The sequence below is a fragment of the Pantherophis guttatus genome, chromosome 1 (genome assembly GCF_059756535.1).
Source record: "Pantherophis guttatus breed Tessera chromosome 1, ASM5975653v1, whole genome shotgun sequence".
Taxonomy (NCBI): domain Eukaryota; kingdom Metazoa; phylum Chordata; class Lepidosauria; order Squamata; family Colubridae; genus Pantherophis; species Pantherophis guttatus.
In genome coordinates this window covers 177,476,852-177,491,754 of record NC_142063.1, presented here as the reverse complement: position 1 = coordinate 177,491,754, position 14,903 = coordinate 177,476,852, and the positions used below count along the sequence as shown (strand labels likewise).

Genomic DNA, 14,903 nt, shown 5'->3' with positions numbered 1-14,903 from the left:
TATTCCAAAGTCTTAGAAATGGATTATAAGGGTAATCTGTCATATAATAAGGGTAAGGATGGAGACTGGACCTTGACTACTAGTTTGGTAGGAAATGTTTGTTTTCAGAGAAAAATTGTGCCAGGCTGTTATCAGGTGGGAAACCTCATATGTACAGGAAAATGGGAAAGTAAGGTATGGTGGTCAGGAGCAAATGCCACAGAGGGACCTGATGAAATGGCCTTGTTTAAAGTAAACGGGTTATCCTTTTTAAAGGATCCAGATAATCAGACACTTGAATGGCTGGCTCCTGATGGGCTATACTGGATATGTGGTAAGATGGCATATGGGGTCCTACCTAAATCCTGGTGTGGAGCCTGTGTCTTGGGATTAATTAGGCCCGGATTCTTTTTGCTTCCCCTTAAAACCCGACAGGTGTTAGGTGTCCCGGTATATGATGAGGTGGGAAACTTAAGACAAAGAAGGCATGTAGATACATCAGCAATAGGAAAAGTTAGGGTTGGAGGTAACCAGCGTAGTTGGGGGAGTGAAGGCTGGCCTGCAGAGCGAATTATTGAGGTTTATGGACCGGCTACATGGGCGGAAGATGGCATGTATGGCTATCGGACCCCTATATACATTCTGAACCGTTTAATTCGTCTGCAAGCGGTGGTTGAAATCATTACCAACGAAACTGTAAAAGGTCTTACTCAATTAGCTAGGGAAAGTGTCAAATCAAGGACATATATTATGCAGAATAGATTAGCTTTAGATTATTTGTTAGCTAAGGAAGGAGGGGTATGTGGAAAGTTTAATTTGACTAACTGCTGTATAGAAGTTGATGAAAGCGGAAAAGTTATTAAGGAAATAACAGACAAAATGGTTAAAATAGCTCATGTGCCAGTCCAGACGTGGAAAGGCCTTAATTTACAGGATATGTTTTCAGGATGGTAGCCAAAGTTACCTGGCCTGCAGGCCATTTTTGGCCTGGTAGGATTAATAGCTGCAGGGTGTATTTTTCTCCCATGTATTTTACCTCTGTTTGTTAAAACTATCTCTAAAAGTCTATCCTTGCTGGTGGAACGTAAGACTACTGCTCAGGTGATGGCTATGTGGGATTATAAAAGGCTCCAGCAGGAAGAGGATTTAGAGGTGTGATTCGTCTGGTTATCTCAGATGAGTCACAAAGGGGGGGGTATGAGCCAGGCTAAGATCGATATTGGGATAAAACTCAAATATTAGAAATCCAAATCTTTGGTCAAGGCAGAAGTGCCTCTTCCATGCCAAGGTGCTGAATTAACAAACGGTATTTGACGTAGGTACAGCATTGTAAAAGGGCAAACTGACCCTAAACAGATATATCCTGTTGTTTAATGTTTATTACACCCCAAATGTCATGTAGATTCTAGAGAAGAAATACTGCTTCCCTTACTGTCCTCTTTACTGCTCTTGAGGCGCCTTTGAGCCCCTTATCTCCTCTTTTATTATGTCTTGAGCTCCGGAGCTGAGAACCTGAGCCTGTGGGAACCAAGCTGTTATGTCTTTCCTAGAGATAGATTAAAGGGTAACTTCTACGTGTGAAATGTTGCACTCTTCGTAATAACTTTGTCTTTATACTGTATAAATATCTGGTTGAAATCAGCCATCACTGTTCAGACTTTTCGCTGTCTTTGGACTGTTTGAACCTTGCACAAATAAACTCTTTCCTGCACTGAAGAGCTTGTTCTAGTCCGTCATTTTTCCTGTAACAAAGTAGCTGTACTGTTGCATGGTCCAGCAGTCTGGAAGAATGCTTCTGATTTCAGGTGCGGCGGGTGACTCTATACTTGATTTGCTGCTTTCTCCAGTTTCAAGTGGTGGTGCTTGTGGCCCTGGGGATGGTTTTTGTTCCACTTCTGCTGGTGGTTGTTTGAGTTTTGGTTTCTTGGCCAAGAAACCCATCAAAGTCTATTGCCTTTTCATCCTTCCTGTTAAAGGCGGCAGCTACTGCAAAAAGAAAAAACAGAAGCTTTGTTAGCTGATGACACACAATGTAAAAGCACACAAAAAGCCCAAATGTCAGTCTTCGATGCTATCTCAAAATAAATGAACTTCCAAACTGCCCATCTTTAAGGAAATTTTCTCTTTATTCAAGTACAGCAACCGGATCCTGGCTCTTTCGTGGTCAGTACTGACCTTTGCCCCCCAATCCCTCCCTTTCCGATCCCCAATTCTCTGCTTCTCATTGGCTATCTTCCAAGTCACTCTCCTGATTCCTTTTCCCGTCAATTGACAGGAATGTTTCCCCCCTCCTCATCTCCAAGGAGACCGAAACTTCAAAGGGATTTAGCAGGCAAAAGTTCAGGCTTCATCCTCCCTTTTCTATGTCAGCGCTGAGACACTGGCATCAAAAACCTACTTTCACACTTTACACACACACAATACAACAGACTCACCCACAATGTAAAAGCTGCTGCGCTTGACCCAAAATGGCCCCTGCAACAAGCAGCAACCTCACACAGCCACAAAAAGCCCAAAAACCAACTTTCACACTTTTTCCACACAAAATGCCACATACAGCTTTGTGAGATTGTGTGTGTTTGTGTAGTTAGAGTGAAACACTACAGAAACACAACAAATCTCAGAAAGCTGCACAAATATTTTATCATTTTATTTTATTTTTATTTTTAGATAAAAGCAGCTAAATTTAAAACTTCCTAAACTTTAAATGGCTATGTCTAAAAAAAAACTCCTAAAAAAAACCCCAATTAACTATTTTTTAAAGCTCCCAAAGGGGAAAAAAAACCCAGTTACTTACCCAATTGAAGGGACAAGGCAGGCAGATTGAGTTGCTCACCGTTGATTGCAGGCAGGCAGATTCAGTTGTTTGCTGATGCAATCAATTGCAGCAAGCGAAGCAAGGCAGGCATTGTGACCAGTGGCTCTGGATTTGGTCCGAAGTGTGAAGGTAAGCAAGCTGGAGGCTGTGGGGGAAGGTGGGTGGTTAGTTAGGCGGCTTAGCCAAGCCAGTCAGGCAAGCACGGGGACCCGGGGACCAGGGGGGGTAGCACGAGGCCTGCAAATGATCCCCGGTGGCTGCGCAAACTACACGAGTCCGGGGATTGGGGGAGCGGCACACTAGGCCACAACCGGCAATGCTTACCTTTTTGAGTGAGCAGCAGTTGGCGAGGCGTCCGAGTGAGGCAAGGTGAGGTCCAAGCAGCCAGGCGAACTTCTGGGCGAAGTAGCTGGGCCGCATAGAAAGGAGAATTTATATAGGCCGGGGATGGGGTGGGTGGGCCGGAAGCGCCAGGAGTGTCGGGAAAAGTGATTGGCAGAAGTGGAAGCGCTGAATGGCGGGAAAAGCAAGCAAGGCGGAAAGAAGCGACAAACGGGCAAGCAGGCGACTGGGCGATTGGGTGGGCATGAGCCCAGGGATTTTTGCTACCGATTCTCCGAACTACCCGCCCCCATCGCTACCAGATCGCCCGATCCGGTCCGAACTGGGAGCTTTTCACCCCTGCTATAACAGTCATTTTAACCATATTAGTTATATATATTTACATTAAACTTACATAATTTTTAATTTGACTTTAACAGTAATTGATAACTTTAATTATTATCTAGTCAATATTTAATTCAAACTCCTATTTCTTATTTAGGTTTCTGTTTTCTAGCCACTTATACACTCTATTCCATACTTTGTAATAGTCTAAATCTTCTCTTTCCTTTATTTCCATAGTCATTTTATAGTCATAGTCATTAATACACCATCAGAGGAAATAGTGATCCAAAAGATACTTGAATGCGCAGAAATGAACTTGGATGCAATGTAATGTAACCTGACAGGCCTGAAACTTTTAGAATGTTTCCTTTTATGTTTATAAATAGAAATAGTTACACTTGAAGTATCAGCCTCATTTGACAGAAAAGCTATTCACAATATAACTGATTCAGTTAATGAACACCAATTGTTAATGCTGTCTCTATTCCTCCCCCCCACCTCCCCCATGCCTTTTTATAGAGACCTCTTCAAAACTCCTTTTAACAAATTGCGTTACAATCATACAGTTGGAAGGGCCATTGAATTCAATGCTTGCTCTGTGCAGGAATTAAAGCATTCTCAAGAAATAGCTGTTCAGCCCCTGCTAGAAACATTTGAAAGAGGAGAGTTGCCATTGTCCTTTGTAATGGGTTTTATTGGCTGGCTACTCTCCTTTTCACATGTATGACTACCAAGCTAGATTTCCTCCATCTTATATCTATATTAAAAATATTTAATTTTTTTCTATTATTTTCAATCTATAGAGCAAATTTGAGTAACAAAATGAAGGGACAATACTGAGTTTGGTAGAAACATAAGTAAATAATCCATTTACTTTAAATTAATTTAAACTTTGGGGGACATGGCAATTGTTTATTAGAATACTGAAGACCTTGCCAATGATATGGCTAAGTGGAGAGAATAGTCATTCAAGTTATTTTTTATTACTTGGTACCATTCAAGTACCTTTGCAAATATTCCCTATAGCCCTATCAAATTTTAGAATCATTTGATTTGGAAGACTGAAACTCTTCAAGAAAGTTTCTTTACAATGATCATTGGAGGAAGCAAACCAGTTAAATGAAATGCCAGTCAAAGCTGAGGGAATGTGGTAAAGCCACCAATTTCACAGAAAACTATTTATACCTGGGAATACACAATAACAGATGGATAAGAGTATACCACAATGTATGTGGTAGTTTCTTTGGAGTTGTATATTTTCCTGCAAATAAGCTGCAAAAATATGTTCGAAAAAAAGCAGGCATGGCCATGATAAGAGGAAAGAAAGAGGAAAGAAAATTCATGGTAACATACTTAACTAATCAGCTCCACTGATTTGGGCATTACTGGTAGTCCTTGACTTACAACCACAATTGAGCTCCAAATCTCTTTTAAGCAAGACAGTTAAGTGAATTTTGTCCCAGTTTATGAATTTTCTTGCCTCAGTTGCTTAAGTGAATCTCTGCAGTTGTCAAGTTAGTAACACCATTGTTAAATGACTCTGGATTTCCCATTGCTTCTCAGAACGTCACAAGAAGTGACCCTGGGACACATGCCAGTTGCCAAGCATCTGAATTTTAATCATGTGACCTTGGGGATACTTCAATGATTGTTGGTATGAAAAATGGTCATAAGTCACTTCTTTATTGCCGTTGTAATTTTGAACGGTCGCTAAACAAATGGTTGTAAGTCGAAATCTATCTGTACAGCATGTTGAAAATTCTGGTCAGTGCGGCTAGAATTGTGTTTGTTAAAAACTGGAAAAACAAGAAAATGCCAATGCAAGATGAAGTTATTAAGAAAATCATGGAATGTGCTGAACTGAGTAAATTGACATTTGAAATTAGAGAACAAGAAGATAAACAATATTATAAGATATGGGATTTATTTTACCAATGGCTAGATAATAAAACATGGAAATGAAATATGAAATGTAAAATGAATGTTAGAATATAATACGTGAAAATAATTTTTTTTTTTGGAAGGATAATGCCATTGTTAAATGAATGACAAATGAGAATAATGATATAAAGATACAGTATATATCAGGTTGATAATATGAGAAATTAGATAATTAGTAAAATATGATTATGGGGAAGAAGCACAAGGGATTTGTAACCGATTGACACACTGCTTGAAATTGTAATGGAGGAAGGATGTTTTTTTTTTTTTTTTTTTTTAATTTGATTTATATGCCGCCCTTCTCCGAAGACTCAGGGCGGCTTACAGTGCGTTAAGCAATAGCCTTCATACTTTTGTATATTTATACAAAGTCAGCTTATTGCCCCCACAATCTGGGTCCTCATTTAACCTACCTTAGAAAGGATGGAAGGCTGAGTCAACCTTGAGCCTTGGAGAGATTCGAACCAGCAGTAAATTGCAGGCAGCTGTGTTAATAACAGGGTGCTTTAAACCACTGTAGTACCAAGGCTCTTTTATGTTTTGTTTGTTTAAAAATAAAAAAAAAATTGCAAAAAAAAAAAATTCTGGTCAGTGCATAATATGAGATCACTAAACGGACCTGCTAGTTAAAAGTGAGCAGTTTCAATGTGTTGCATCCTTTTTATATTTCTTTGCTGTTCTTTATCTATCTATCATAAATGTTAGTGATTTAATTGGTTTTTTAATACAATTTTTCTTGTAAATATTTGAAGAATATAAAAATTCTACAGTGCAGTTATAATCAGATGATTAATAATCTAGTCTCATCCCTTGTTTACTTAAAATTTACCTTTCCTTCTTTTACTAGTAATATATTTGGTCACAAACCTGTGGATTATGCTGAAACAGAAGAGATGAAATCGCTTCTAATGCAACCAGGAAAGAATGATTCTTCTTCAATTATTCAGTATGCAGAAGTACGTATTATTTTCTTTGTTTAACTATAGTTTGGAATGATATAAAGCTAGCCTTGTTAAATGAGGGCAACATATAATTCTCAACAATATTATTTGTAATACTTCTCACTATTTTATCAAAGTACCTAAGTAATAAGAAATAAATTATAATTTAAGAAAAAGATATAAAACAGGTTCTCAACTTTTCTTTTATGTGATCATATGTAATCATTAAATCATAGAAAACCACTCCCTGATCAAAAAAACTAATTAATTTTGAGTCTCCCATTCAAGTAAATAAGTAGAGGATAACAAAATAATGTAGCAAAAATACAATAATCATAAGATTATAAAATGAAGTAATAGAGTGTTAGGCATAAGAAAGATAAAGTGAGTTGTAACTAAGAACTTAAGTATTTTTCTAAGTTTACATTACAACAGAGCAAAAGTAGCAATCTGACTAACAGTTGGAAACACAACTTTGTTCAAGTTCAAGACATGAGGCCTTGAGTTTACCTACCATCAATAATTTGGCCTGGATCTGTAAATGGGGTAGTGGAAATAATAATAAATAACATCTGACGCTTGATGAACCCCACAAGGAGAGAGATATGGTATAACAGAGTATTTTTAAAAAATCTTCCTTTGAGATAGTCTGAGGTCATGGTTTGTGGGTGAAGGGATGTAAAAGACTTTCTCAGTAAGGAACTGAAAATATTAATCAGGTACTATGAGAGGTTTCTATGTCTTTTATGGTGATGTTACCAAGATTAAAATTTGGATGACTACTGTAGTGGCATCTTTATTGGCATCTCTTTTGTAAAGCCTCGCTCTAATATTTTCTCAGTTCCAAGAGATGAGTTATTCAAAGGTGGTAGGGAATACATTTGTGTGGTGGATGACAAAAGTTTGTTCCATTGATTCCCAACTATGCAATGAAGAAAACAGAGTTTGGCAAAGTGGGATTCTGGAAAGTTTCTAATTTCTTATAATTCCCTAACCATACAAGATCTACCAATGATAGAAGGTAGTGTTTTCTCCAGCCTTAGATAAGCAGTGGGGAGAAGGCCTAAAGTAAACAGCCTTATGTGACTCCTTTCTCCAAATAAATAGGGTCTTACAAGGTCCCTTGTGGGACCATTATTACTCTAGCTGAAATGTCAGTATTTAATTCAATTATTAATTTGAGAAGTCACCTATTGATGTTTGTCCTTGCTAGGTCTTTATTTAGTTAACTTACATTTAATGTTAAATGTTAAATCAAAGTCACATATAAGATTAATAAACGTAACATAAAGTTGTTTTCTATGTCCTTTGGTATATTTCTGAATAACAGTCTTCAGTGTGATGCCATGACCTACTGTGTGGTGTCCTTTTCAAAATCCCATCTGTTTTGGACAGAAGAATTTTGTTTCTTCCTCCCAATCTTCTAATTTATTCAGAAGATATCTGGCATAAAGCTTAAAAGAGATATCTAGCAAACTAATTGGACAATAATTGACCTATTGACCTATTAAAGATGTGGTTTCCAGTGGACAGGTACAAACATGATTTTAACCATCAAGTTTGCAATGAGTGTCGGATGCAAAAATGTCACTGTGTACATCCAGATAAAATATTTACACAATAGTGTGAAACATTTTGCCTAAAATTGGAAAAATGAGAAAATGCCAACGCAAGACGAAGTTATTAAGAAAATAATGGGGGACTTCCGGTTTGCTTCCTGTCACTGAAAGACGGTCCTGTTTTTGGACCGCCAGCCCCGCTGCCTATTAGAGCCGCTTCGATCCAGAGAAGCGGCTCGGAAGTTCCCCAATCCAAAGGATTTGTGGAAGAGAGTGGGCGAGAAGCAGGTTGAGCCCCTGTGAGCCCCCAGACAGCTGTGCCTGGGGAGGAAACAGGCGCGGCTCCCTTCCAGCTCGCCGAGACTCCGGACAGTGTGGGACGAGTCTGCCCAGCGCAGAGCAAGGCGGCAGGAGCAACCTTTTTACTCAAAACAAAGTAAACTTAAACAACCAGGGTGGAATAACAACTTGAAACTGCAAGTATTACTAGCCCTGTGATTAAGTTTAAAGCAGGAGAGTGGATGTGTGAAAGTTGCTTGAAAATGGCGCCCGGCTTCAGCATTACGAGCTGAAAGCAAGAGTGGATTAGCAAGTTATTTCAACTAGCTACAAAGTTGCGCTGTCTGTAACAAGTGGAGGAAAAGAAAGGAAAAATCTTTCTTTTTAAAACAAGCCTGATCTTGCTTCAATTTTAATTTCACCCCTAATCTGACTAAACCTGGGGGAATTTTTTAGAGGACTTTGTGGTGGAGGAAAGGGAAAAAGGATCTCCTTTTTTGGAAAAGCTAGCCTACGTGGCAGGATGGCTTCTAAGCAGACCAAACAGGAAGGGAAGGCGGCGGGGGGGGGGATCCCCCACACGTAAACCTGAACAGCAGCCTCCCAGCCAGCAGAGCCAGAAAAAAGAGATTGATCTTGAAAGCTTAAAGGATTTTATTACTCAGGCTTTGGATGAGAAATTTGAAAAGTCACAACAGGAAATTAAGCAGGAGATTAAAGAAATTAAAGAGGTGGTGCAAGAAAAGTATGATAAGGTGACTAAAAAATTAATGACAGTGGTGTCTGGATTGTCAGAAGCAATTATTAAAACGGATGCTAAGGTGGAAGAATTTAAATCAGAAATGGATGTTAAAATGAAGGAAACTGACTATAAAATTTTTGATGCTGATAATAAAATGCAGAGATTTGAAAATGAAATTACAATGATGCAGTTCAGGTCTATGGAATTTGCTATAAGGCTGAGAGGCATAAAAGAGAACGATAGACAAGATCTGAGACAGATTTGTGCTGAAGCCCTAGCTGTGCTGTTAAAGATTAGTCCTGAAGAGATTTTTTGCAAAATGGATAAAATTTACAGAGTGAATTCGTGGGTGGCCAGACAAAGACAGTTGCCTAGAGATGTGGTGATATATTTCACAGATAGAAGAATGAGAAATGATATTCTGCAAAAGTCTTTTCTCTCTGCTGTGCAAGTGGAGGGGAAAGAGGTTGGAGTTTATAAAGAGCTACCACCTAAGATGTTAAAAGATAGAAAAGATTTTGGATTTCTAGTGAATGAATTAAAAAAACAACAAATTCCATTTCGGTGGGATGCTCCAACTGGCATAATCTTGAGGTATAATGGAGAAAGATACCGATTAAACACTGTTGAGAAGGCGGAACAATTTTACTCTAATGTTTTTAAAGAGAGTTCACCATCCCCACGTACATCTACTGTGTTGGAGATAAAGGAGAGTGATAAGGAGAAGCAACTCCAGCAAGAGATGGAAGAGCAGTTTAAGCAGGTGGAATCAGAGGCAATCGAAATGCAGGGAGCTACAGGAGGTTTTCTGGAGGAGCCCCTGCTAGACCTTCCTTCGAAAATTGTGATTGAACCACCTAAGACTACAAGAGAAGTGGCTTTGGACCTAGCCCGGATGTGTGAAGCTAAAGATCAGCGTATAACTCGAGCAATTTCTAAGCAACTTAAAGAAAAACAACAACAGGAAAGGCCCAAGCCACAACAATATAAGAAAAGAGTCAAGATCAATATACAAGAATGTGAAGCCATGGGGGGAGCAAAGCCGAAGACTACCGATTCGGAAGATATTTGGCAATTCTGCTCGTCGCTTCAAAAAAATCTACATGACGATTAAGTTTTTATCTTGGAATGTGAACGGATTAAATTCACCACAGAAAAGGAAGAAATTATTTACATACCTGAGACAATTTAATAATGATATAATTTGTTTACAAGAAACTCATGTTGGAACACAAGATCAAAAATATCTGATAAATTCAAGATTAGGAACACATTTTATAGCATCAAATTTGGAAAAAAAGAATGGTGTGGTTATTTATATAAATAAAAGACTGTCAGCTAAAATTATAGAAGCAGATGAAGGTGGTAGGTTTATAGCAATTGAATTGCACACAGCAAGTGGTCTAATTCTAGTGATTGGAATTTATGCTCCTAATCAACAACAGGATAATTTTTACAAAACTTTACATTCTAAAATATTGCAATGGGACTATAGATCTATTTTAATCATGGGAGATTGGAATGGAGTAATTGACTCTAAAATAGACAAAAAGAATTCGGCGAAGTCAAGGATTAGACTACCACAGACTTTTTTTTGACATGAAAGAAGATTTGGAATTAAAAGATATCTGGAGAATACATAACCCAAAAGAATTGGACTTTACTTTTTTTTCAGATAGACACAGATCCTTTTCTAGGATTGATTTTATTTTACTATCAGCTGATTTACTTGTAAAAACAAAAAGAACAAAGATTTTTCCAAGGACTTTAACTGACCACAGCCCAGTATGGATAGAAATTGAGATGGGAAAGACTGAGAGAAGATTATGGAGATTAAATGAAAATTTGTTTAGATATGAAAAAAATATAATAGAACTTAAAAAGCAGATGAAAGAATTTTTTGAAATGAATTTGAATAAGGGTACCCCTATTGAAATCGTGTGGGATGCGAGTAAAGCGTATATGAGAGGGGTACTCATTCATATGAACTTTAAACACAAATTGAACCGACAAAAGAAAAGATCTGAAATGGAAGCAGAAATAAAGAATAAAGAACAATTACTTATAAAAAACCCAACAGATGAAAGAATATGAGGAGCTATAAAACTTTTGAAAGATCAATTTCAAATGCTTATGGCGGAACAAACAGCAACAAATTTACAATTTGCGAAACACAACACATTTTGCAACGCTAATAAACCGGGCAGATGGTTGGCTTACACACTAAGGAAGAAGCAGAGTACACGGATTATTGATAGTATTGATACTGGAGGGAAGGAAATTTCCCAACAAAAATTAATTAAAGAAGTTTTTGTAGATTATTATACCAAACTATATGCCAAAGATGATACACAGAATGGACTTATAGAGAAATATCTAGAGAATAAAAGAGTTACAAAAATTATCAGTCAACAAAAGGAGAGAATGAATTATCCTATAACAGTTGAGGAGATTATTGCCGCAATTAAACAATTGAAAACAGCTAAAGCTCCTGGGACGGATGGTTTAACCGTGGTGTACTATAAAACCTTACAAGCAGAAATGATTGAACATCTTAAAGACTTATTTTGTAACATACAACAAGGGGGTAAAATACCCCCATCATGGAAAACAGCTTATATTTCATTGATACCGAAAGAGCAAATAGGTCCTAAAAAACCTGAGAATTTTAGACCAATATCTCTTCTGAATAATGATTATAAAATATTTGCAAAAGTATTAGCCAACAGGTTGATGCCAGTTATTCAAGAGGTGATTCATTGTGACCAAGCGGGATTTATAGAAGGCAGATACATGAAGGACAATGTAAGGCAAGTTATAGATTTACTGGAATATCTTGACAAGAATAAACAGATCCCTGCAGTGCTGGTCTTTTTGGATGCAGAGAAGGCCTTTGATAGAGTGGACTGGAATTTTCTATTAAAGACTTTAAAAAAGATGGACTTTGGGGACCAATTTTTGCCTAAAATTGGAAAAACGAGAAAATGCCAACGCAAGATGAAGTTATTAAGAAAATAATGGAATGTGCAGAAATGAATAAATTGACATTTGAAATTAAGAACAAGAAGACAAATAATATTATAAGATACGGATTTATTTTACAAATGGTTAGATAAAAAGACATGGAAATGAAATATGGTAGAAATTTTTCCAATGTAAGAAATGTAGAATTATACAAAATACAATATAAAGAGGTACTGTTATTGGAATGATTTAGGAGAATGAAGGGCATAATACAAACTAATTTAAATCTTAGATTATTTTGTATGAAATGAGGGAAGAAACAGCCATAGTTAAACATATGATTAATGAGAATAACAATACAGAGATATATATGAATAGAGTGAAGATGCACAAAAAACTTGTAACCAACCGACACACTGTTTGTATTTGCATTGAAGATGGTTTTTTTATTTGTTTTTTGAATTTGTTTAAAAAATAAAATTTTTGTCAAAAAAAATTGTGAAACAAATTATGTACATTGTGAATAACATAATTCTTAATATTATACATAATAGCACTCAGGGTTGTTAAATTTATTATTTTCTTCTCAAACTACCTGCAAAACCCTCACAGGCCATTTGTCAGGGTTCCAAGTAACAACCCCAAAGAAAGAAGACTCCGAGGCTTCAGTTTCCTCAAAGTTCCTTTTTATTGAAGATGTCATATTGGCACATCTGGGAAAGCCCAAATCTGAAAGTTTTCAGGTTTTCCCCACCCAAGTGAAAGTTCAAGTTCCTGCCCAGCACCCTCATGTCCAATCATCCACCATCCAAACTGGAGACACCTCCCAGTCATCTGACTCCAGGTGCCAGGGCAATGCGTCCTTGACTCTCTGAGGAAGAAATGTTATTTTGACTACATATCACCATACTCTATGCAATCCCCCCTCCCATTTTCCTACAGAAGAATATGTGGCAGGCCTGAAGGCCCAAATGTAAAAGATTGCTTCATGGACCATCAGTTAGAAAGTGCTGTAATAGACTTTCCCTTGACGTTGTGGCTAGATCAGACATGAGGAGTGGGTCTCCACACTCCTATGCTGAATCCTCCCTGTTGGTGGGCTCTGAGAGGAGCCAAAGCCTCCCTATTGGGGAGGCAAAGCAAAGAGGGTGCCCTGCATGGTTGCGGAGAGTCGCAACTCTCCTGCCTGACCTGGGGTTCTTCTTTGCCACGACAAGGAGAAGAGGCAGCCCAAACATGGCTGCCACGAAGCTGGGACAGCCGAAGAACACCTAAGACTGGCGCTGGAAGGGAGTTAGTGAACAGTGATTGGAGCTGGGTGAGAAGATAACTTTTTTTTTTTTTGCATTTAGTCCCTAAACTTAAAGGAAAAAAGATGAAAATCCAGAAAAGAAAAGAGACTCTTAGAATTACCTTTTTTAAAGCAGTGAATAACCATAGAGAGAAAAATCCTAGACCTGAATGAAAGGAACTGAGGGGAGAAAAGCTAAAGATCTTTTAATCAAAGAAAATTGGATTCTGAACTGGGTAGGCGTTGTTATGGAAAGGCATTAAAATATACTAGAACTATGTACCTGAATTGATTCAAGTATTTAATTTTGTCTCTATAAACTGAATTAATTTTGGATTTTTTTTTTTTAATTTGATTTATATGCCGCCCTTCTCCGGAGATTCAGGGCGGCTTACAATGCGTTAAGCAATAGCCTTCATACTTTTGTATATTTTATACAAAGTCAGCTTATTGCCCCCACAAACTGGGTCCTCATTTCACCTACCTTAGAAAGGATGGAAGGCTGAGTCAACCTTGAGCCTTGGAGAGATTCGAACCAGCAGAAATTGCAGGCAGCTGTGTTAATAACAGGGTGCGTAGTCCACTGTACTATCAAGGCTCTTTTTAATTTTAATTTATCACGTTTGAAACAATACTGAAATCTCTGTTGATACTGCCATCTACTGGTGAATGGAATATACTACACCCCTAAAAATCTAGGAAAATTTTGACAGAAGAAATAAGAAACATATTTTTGAAGGATTGTGGTGATACTAAATGTTCTATATTAATTACTTTACTATTGTGATAAGGAAGACTTTTAAGTAAAGTAAAGTGACTTTTGTTGTGTGGAAACTGTCTGGACTATTTAAATGGAATTGATTAATAACCCTGAGATGTAAAGAGCTATGATTATTGAACTCTTTGATGAGCAAAACTGGAACTGAACATATTGTTTGTGGCCCTGATTAAAAGTGGACTTATTAAACTAAAACAAGATGCTTTTTCAGGGGAAAATGAGTGAGATTTCAAGAGAAATGGTGTGGATGTTTCAAAACATCAGAGATACCATGACAAAGAACCAAAGAGAGATAAAAGACTTACTATATTTTTTGGAGTATAAGATGCACCGGAGTATAAGACACACCTTAGTTTTTGAGGAGGAAAATAGGAAAAAAAAATTCTGCCTACCAGGTATTCATCTGGTTAGCGTCCTTAGCCTGGTCAGCTTCAGCACATCAGTTTGCTCTCTGATTTTGAGGTTGGGGCTGGTTGGAGCTAAAAAACAGCTTCTAAAGCACAGCTGATCGTCAGAGGGAGCAGCAATTAGAAAAGCAGGCAAAGCACAGAAGATCTCTTCGCTCACGTTGGGGCTAAAAAACAGCTTTAAAAGCACAGCTGATTGTCGGAGGGAGCTCCAGTGACTAAAGCAGGTGAAGCGCGGAAGGGGTAAGAGAAGGCAGCAACTGTTCCGGGTAGCCATTTTGGGCACCGCACATTACATTTTCAGCCTACAAACGCATCACATTTTTGGCAAAGCAGTGATGTGCTTTGGCGATCCCCACAGCCTTGAATGGCTCTCAAATGGAGCGGTTGGAGGCTGAAAATGCAATGTGTGGAGCCCCAAAACACAAGCACGGTGGCAATCTCTGCAGCCAGGAAGAGGATGTGCAAAAGAGTGGGGGCCAGCAGGTGGGTGGGGTTACATTCGGAATATAAGACGCACCCAAATTTTCAGCCTCTT

The 14,903-nt window shown here is 38.1% G+C and overlaps 1 protein-coding gene across 5 annotated transcripts in view; it reads left to right on the top strand.

Moving 5' to 3' along the window:
* The window catches only part of BARD1 (BRCA1 associated RING domain 1), a 145,568-nt gene that overhangs the window by 96,464 nt on the left and 34,201 nt on the right, over positions 1-14,903 (top strand). For all 5 annotated transcript variants that reach the window (XM_034433530.3, XM_034433513.3, XM_034433523.2 and 2 more), the window contains one exon: positions 6,252-6,360. In XM_034433530.3, coding sequence (XP_034289421.2) covers positions 6,252-6,360 — 109 coding nt within the window. The remainder of the gene's footprint in view (positions 1-6,251; positions 6,361-14,903) is intronic.